Raw genomic sequence first — 7,683 nt, forward strand, 5'->3', positions numbered from 1 at the left:
GTTTATCAGAATATAACCTTATCGTTAGTCAAGGAAGTTCCATATTATTTCATAGGTAATGACTGATATCACAAAATATAAGATACAGGGAGTCATACACACACGCATAGTCTATAGTCTTAAATATATATAGTCTTCTGTATAATTATAGAAGAATTTAAGGACCACTATAAAAGATGATCTTGAGATCCTGTTCAGCTCTAGTTCATGAATGCAGAGAACTCCCAGAGCTACAGAAGGATGGCCCTGAGCTGAATTAATACTGCCTTCTCCATTGCCCTGCTGTCACATGAGGCTTTCTCTGCAATGACCCTCCTTGGTCTATCTTTGTTGTCTTCAAGGTGCTTTCAAAATCTAATAATCGGTCACTCAGAATAATAGAAACACCTCAAATCCCCATATATAATAATGTTTAAACAAGTTCCTCTTGGAAAGTATCAACATTATAATTTTTTTAAATTTTAAACTTTGAAAACTAGCCTATCACAAATTATTTTGTATACCATGGAAACATTTTCTTTGGTTTTACAATGTCTTTAAAGTTATGGGAGGAGAGGAAGATGCTAGTCTCCATTTCTTGTTCTCAGCAAGGGAAATGTCAAGGACAGGTCATGTTTCCCTAGATCGAAGTCACTTTTTAGTAATAAAACAACAGCTTGCCAGTTTGGGGCTTGATTCCCACGTAGGAGAGAGATGCCTGACTTTCAATTATACAAACCAAGGCAACAGAGTAAATGTCAGAGATGATCAATGGGATACAATTGTCACTACAAATAGAGTGTTCATTGGATCAATAAGGATGAAGATGATAGAAGACATGGAAAGTCAGCAATTTCTGACAATGCAGACATAAAATGCTGCCCAAGGGGAAATATCAGTGAGTAAATTGTTAACGATGGGTAATCATAGTCTTTAAACGTAGATGTCCTCATCTTATTTATACAGGATGAGAGGCGATTCCTCTGCAACCACTATTATAATTGAATTTGTTCCCAACCAAACCTCACAAGTTTGCTCGGATAATTCCGGACACATTTCTGTTTCCTATATGCTGAGTGTTGGCAATTAAATTTTAGTGCTCAGTCAAAAGAATGTGTGTGTGTTGATCAATCCTTTTAAAAGTGACATGTTGGGGCAATTATTGTTATTACTAAACCTAGAATGGTTTGTTTCTATTTCTGCCCCTGGCAGGAGAGGTACTGTGGACGGCCCCTGGGTCCCTTCCTGCTCCAGAAGGAGAGAGGAACTATGACACCTGAGTCAGCCGTGCCTCAGGCCAGCATAATAGTGTGAGAGAAAACAGTAGTCACTGGCCTAGGTTGATTTCATAGTAAATAAAGCAGTGAATATTATTAACATTGTATTGAGAATTCCCTTAAATCATTTTTCGTCTCAAATGATGAACAATGACATAATGCTTTGTTCCAGAAGCTTTCTAAAAGTTTCCCTGTTTACAGCTTACTCTCTACTCTGGGAGGTTTGAAGAATTCCAGGGCACCCTGACAAAAAGCAATGAGGTGTTTGCCACTTTCAAACAGGAAATGGATAAAGTGAGTATGAAATATTGACATTTTCTACTTTGATAGACAATTCTCTTTTGGGTTCATTTTTCTCTAAGATATTTCAGTACACTTCATGAAGTAATGAAACATTATAGGTGCAAATGAGATTTGGGCTGTATTTTTTTATTGGTAAGTATCTGTTAGATTGTTCTTAGGAAGAGTCCAAAAGCACTAGGATACATTCTTATTCAGAGGAAAAATACTTTCTTCTTTCTAGTGTGTGGATAACTCTTTCTAAACAAACCAAAAAATTTAACATCATGTTTATACTGAAATCAAAAAATATCTAATCTAGATAACTTTATGCAAATAAGCAAAAGTAGAATGTCAGAGTAGAAAATACCATTTTACAGGTTCCTTAGAAGGAAAGATATGTGGCATGATGTACAGTCAACCCCTGACTAGCTCGGATGTTAAAGCTGCCTGCCCTCCTATATACAGGGTTGAAAATCCAAATACAATTTATGGTCAACCCTCCTTATATGTGGGCTCTGCATTCTGGGATTCAGGGAACTGATATAAAGGTTGGTAGAACCCATGAACATAGACGCCTCCAATGGGAATGGAAAAAGCAGAAGCAAAACAGAGTGCCTAAAGGTGACTCCTCCTTTCTGACCTCAGTACCCCCATTGATAAAGTAGAGGTGAAAATGGAACCTTTCTTGCAGGACTGTTTCAAGGATGAAATGAATAACATATGTGATCACATTTCATGAACCCTACTGCACTCTACAAATGTGAAGAACAAGAAAACAGAAACTGCCTTTGTGTGATTTCTTCTCAGATGTGCCCAGAGTATCAACATTTTAATGGCTAAAAAGACTGGCCAGTTTTCTCACTGTTAGCCTTCTATCAATAAAGTAAATAATCTAAATTGCACACTATCTTCTTGGGAGGCAATAAAGTTCATTTTCATGCTAAATGAAGGAAAAAGCAACGACAAAGCAACATGGCAATGAGTAGTTTCCTTTTTCCTGCATAGCTCTGCTGTAGATCAGCCTGTTCACCACTGACCTAGATGATTCAGAAATAAATCTTGAGTCTCCCCACTCAGTCTTTTTCCTTGACATCGAACTTTTGTTTGTTTCAGCAACTGGTAACACAAGACTTTTCTTGATGTCACAAATGAAACTAATAGTTTCTTAGATATAGTAACTCTTCAGGAATAACATTAGAACACTCTGATTTCTGTAGACAACTAAAAAAATGAAGAAGCTGGAGAAGGACACGGCCATGTGGAAAGCCCGATTTGAGAACTGCAACAAAGCTCTGCTGGACATGATTGAGGAGGTAAGAAAGCCTGTCTCTTAGCTTCCTTTCCCCTGTCTAGCCAAGGCAGTCATATTTAGGAAATAATGTTAACTTAAAAGCACAAACGATTACCTTTGAGAAAGAACTGAATTTTTCTGGGAAGTGATAGATGAAATTGTAATAAAAACATAATTAAGGAAAAAGTCATTTACAATCAAGTGCAGGCTCATAAAGAACTTTGTTTCCCTATGTCACATGTCTATTTGTTGATTCCAAAGCTGTCCCCAAAGCAGCTCCATGCCTGCTGGACTGTGAATTCCTTAAGGGAAGGACAAGGGTCTGACTTGCACATCACAGTTATAAGATAAATTAAGTAGTTGATTTGCACCTCCTGAGAAAAGACACCAGGACACCAAGACACCAACCTCCTAGGATATGTTCTATCTTACAGATGTGAGAGACAGCATTTAATTCCTCCCAGAGGCATTTAAATACAGATATTATGTCAGACTCTGACCAGATTTTGAGAGTATGAAGAAAAAGACACATGAGCCTTGATATGGGAGGCAGAGCTGACAGGTGAAATTCTCTCCACATAAACAAATGGGAAAAAGTCTTAAAGGGCACGACATAGCACAGAGGGGGACAGGAAGTGAAGGAAGAAGACAAATAGGAATGTTTTCACGCTCAAACACATTGCCATTTCTTGAGGGGGAAAAAAGGAGAATTGAGCATTGTGAGCAGCCAGCATCATGAATTAGTGCACGGTGAGTTTCTCTGCTTATAATTACTGTTCTAATAATTCATCCCAAATTGCAACATATTCCAAAGAGATGTGCTTATTATTCATCAACATAGATCAAACGGTTGCTGGATCAGCATCTGGCAGTTAATCTACAAAATATAAGGCATTACTGACAGCCAAGTCCCAGGCCATCTCATTCATTTTGCCACAAGCTTTTGCTTATGCCTTCTAAATCTTGGAAGCAGAAAATTCATCTACTTTAACATTTTAAAGGCCCTGGACTGAAGCAGAGGGAAGCTTTGCCATTTTTCATTCCTAAATTCTACCAGAATGATTAAAATTCTAACCAGAGTAAAGAACACAATGAAAAAAAGCAGTGGTGTCCCTGACACATGAGTCACCCCTCTGTGGCCAGGCCCACAGCCTGGTAGATAAATTCCTGAACAAATGGTTCTGTTTGTCTCCTGAGAGCATCCTGGCAATTTTGCTTCTCATGTTGTGTTATCTGTGTGTTTGTGTGTTTTCAAATCACAGAAAGCATTGAGAGCTAAAGAATACGAGTGCTTCGTGATGAAAATTGGGAGGTTAGAGAACCTCTGCCGAGCTTTACAACAAGAGAGAAATGAACTCTACAAAAAAATTAGAGAAGCAAAATTGCCCGAACAGGACGACCAAAGTCAGCCTACCTCCGAGGAAGAGGCAGAGTCGACAGTTCCCATGGGTGAAGAGGTTGATATGAAGGAAGCCAGCAGTGTCCACAATGCTGTAAAAAGTCTAGCCACAGCCTTCATGGTGATTCAGTCTCCAGAGCCTACCCCAGGCCAGTCCAAAGGACTCCAGCTGGAACTCAGCAGTCCTTTAAGGGGTGGTGACTCTGCCGTCAGGGAGCAGGAACAACCCCCTGTGAGCCCTTCATGCCATTCAGAGGACCCCCTCTCTCCCCCAACTTCTCAGGCTGAGGCTCAAGGAGGCAATGAGGCCACTAGGCCCCCAGAGGAGTCCCAAGGAGAAATCCATGGAGCACAGGGTGATCAGCAGACCCAAAAGCCAGGGGCAGAAGCTTCCAGTCAAACCCCACAGTCCCCAGCCAAGGCCCCCCAACAGGTGATGGAGGCCAATGGTTCTGTTCTACAACCCCTGGCAGGAGAGCAGATTCCAGGTGGGGTACCTAGATGTGAGCCCCATAGGCAAGCCCCAGCAGCAGCAGAGGGGCCACCAACAGCATCCTCAACTCTTCCCCAACTGCCCAAAGTGGTCGACACCCATCTGGAAGTAGACTAAGCCTCAGCCTACCTTGGGAGGCTGCCCTTCCTGAAGTTGCTTCTTCGTCACAACAGATGGTCCTCTGAAAGAGGCATTTAGGGCTAGGAATGTCTAATGGAAGAGACTAAATTAGAATCAAGACATTTTAAACGTTATGCAGAGCACATTCAGCCTTTGCTATTTATTCTCAATTTATAGCTGATTTGGAGCTTTTCTCATTAACACCAGTTGATAGTATAATTTTCCCAAATGGCAACAAAACATGGATAGCAAATTTATATTAATTTGCCATTAAGATAGTACTTAATTCATTTTCTTGCTGCACACTAAGATTTACTGTTTGAAGACTTCCACTACAATACATAAATACTGAAAACATGATGTCCTATTTATTTCCCTATATAGTTTAATAAGTTTCATAGTAAGTAATGAATGTCCAGATTCCACTGAAGTCTTACATACACTATATATTCATATATGTGTATATGTGTATGTATACAGTAGTCACTCCTTATCTGCTGTTTCACTTTCCAGAGTTTTAGTTAATCCACTTCAAATACTGTCTGAAAATATGATGTACAATAAGATAGTTTGAGAGACCACATTCACAAACTTTCATTACACTATATTGTTATAATTCCTCTGCTATTATTGTCAATATTTTATTGTACCTGATTTATAATTAAACTTTATCATAGGTACATACATATGTATAAAAAAATCATAATATATAAAAAGTTTGGTACTCTTTGGTTTCAGGCACCCAGTGGCGGTCTGAGAAATATCCCCCTGTGGAAAAGGGAGAACTGTGTATGTATATGTGCATATGGGTATATGTGCTTATGTGTGGGTATACACACATACATGTGAATATATACATATAAGTGGTTAAGCACATGTTAATACTATATGACTACGTGTCATATACCATCCTGGGCCAGGGAGAAATAGATAGGGTTCTGTGGCTTCAAGAGGAGGAAGACAATTTACAGGAAGATAGGAAGAGCAAATATTTGATTAGCAAATGTTTGCCTTGCCTTGCCGAGACAAAGGGACACAGAAAGGACTTTGAACAAACAGACCTTGTTAAGTTACTCCCCCCCCACCCCCTATCTACTACATCAAGCTCATATTATTTGTGATTGCCTACCACATCGAGCTCATATTATTTGTGATTGCTCTCTTCCTGCTACAGGGATCCAAATCATTTTAGACAGTTAAGGAAGAGGTGGAGAAAAGCTTTCCTGAGTCTGCAGGTCCTAATTGCCTTCAGCTCAAAGCAATCTACATGCCAAAGTGGTATAGTTTGGGTGGCCTACTCTCTCCCACACCACTTTAGGTTTCTCTTTATGCAAAATATTTAGATAATAATCAGAAAGTTATCTCTTATGCTTGGGATTATAGCAGACTAAATCTCTGTGAATCAGAAATTGGTTCAGAATACAAGTATTTAGGCCACAAATATTGGGCAAAAATAAGTAACTCAATGGTAAAGCAATAAAATTAAACCAATTGATCAAATGAGAGAACAGAAGTTGGGCTACATTGTAAGTCTGTGCAAAGAGCCGGGACCCAAAGATGCCCACAAAAGGCCCTAACAGGAGAAGGAAGAGTCACAGCTGTAGACTGCTCACTTCTTCCCACTGTTTCTCCCCCTAAACTCAGCCCACTTGCAACCCCTCAAATAGTGAAGTAGCCTATCCATAGCTTCCTACAGGGAAGTGGAAAGGGAGCAAGCGGATGGAGGATAGGGCATGTGATAGGCCCTGCCTCTTGTGCTACAGGTCAGAGACAGCATTGCCTGGCCCTGCCAGCTCCTCAGTTCCCTCCCTGATCCTTCCACACTCTCCAGAGTGTTCCCCACTACCTCTGCAGTCACTGCCTCCCCTCCTCTTCCCCCCACACTCAGAGTATTCAGTGTTCCTTCTTTCCAAACCCCTCATTTGTAACTGGAATTACACCCAGCCATTGTTTCAATTATTGCTTAGTAAAAGCTATTATTTTTCCAAAACAGAAATACACACAGGGTCTCAATATGAATGATGAGGCTTACAAGGCAATACATTTTCTGCTTTGAGGAATTCTCTACAACCAGAAGCACAAAACAAAGAACTAATGGGTCCCTACTCAAAATGACTTGAAAAATAGGTGAGAATGCAGAAAGCAAAAGCTAGAAACACCTGGGGATGCCTACATGATGATTACATTATCATGGCTTGACAACAAGCTCTAGTAATGCCGACAGCATAAATGACTATCTGGGGAAAGGAAAAATGCAACAAAGAAACAAGGAGGGAGCGGGAGGGAAGGAGAAAAGGAGGAAAAAGGGAAGGAAGGAAAAAAAGATCTAAGGCTCTGCCTTATCTTAAAAGTCGAACTCCAAGTAGAAAAATGGATAAAAGCAAGATTCCCTACCACTCACCCAAGAAAATCATTCTTCAGTGCCGCACGTGGCTGTCTGCCAGGGCACACAAAGTGCTTGTAGGCAGCAACCATATGCTGCAAGAATTGTAAACTGCATCAAATTTGAAGGAGACAGGGTAATAAAAAATGCTAGCCATGGGAAAAAAATAGGTAAGTGCCCTATCACTATTTGAGAACCTACATATTTTTGGAGGCTTAAAATATTATAACTTCAGGCTTCCTAGCCAAATTCAACATTAATGGCAATCTTAGTGATTTAAACATTCATTTAATTCAGAGCCAAATAGTCACCATAACAATTCAGCAAGGTCTCCTCTCCCCCTGTTTACAGAGGCCAAACTTCCAAGAATGGAAGAAGAGCAGATAATCACAGTAGTTCAGGCTGAATGTTTAACGAGACAGATGGGAGAGGAGCCGAAATGCAATAATTCAAGTATTT

At 40.1% G+C, this 7,683-nt stretch overlaps 1 protein-coding gene across 1 annotated transcript in view; it reads left to right on the forward strand.

The window, feature by feature from the left end:
* Positions 1 to 4,838, forward strand: part of TXLNB (taxilin beta) — a gene marked incomplete at its 3' end in the record, with an annotated part of 38,331 nt that extends 33,493 nt beyond the window's left edge. Inside the window, exons 8-10 of the mRNA XM_084257920.1 lie at positions 1,458 to 1,550; positions 2,756 to 2,851; positions 4,092 to 4,838. Of these exons, the coding sequence (XP_084114046.1) occupies positions 1,458 to 1,550; positions 2,756 to 2,851; positions 4,092 to 4,838 (936 nt within the window). The remainder of the gene's footprint in view (positions 1 to 1,457; positions 1,551 to 2,755; positions 2,852 to 4,091) is intronic.
* Positions 4,839 to 7,683: the final 2,845 nt, after the last annotated feature.

The sequence above is a fragment of the Talpa europaea genome, assembly GCF_964194135.1.
Source record: "Talpa europaea genome assembly, chromosome: 2".
Taxonomy (NCBI): domain Eukaryota; kingdom Metazoa; phylum Chordata; class Mammalia; order Eulipotyphla; family Talpidae; genus Talpa; species Talpa europaea.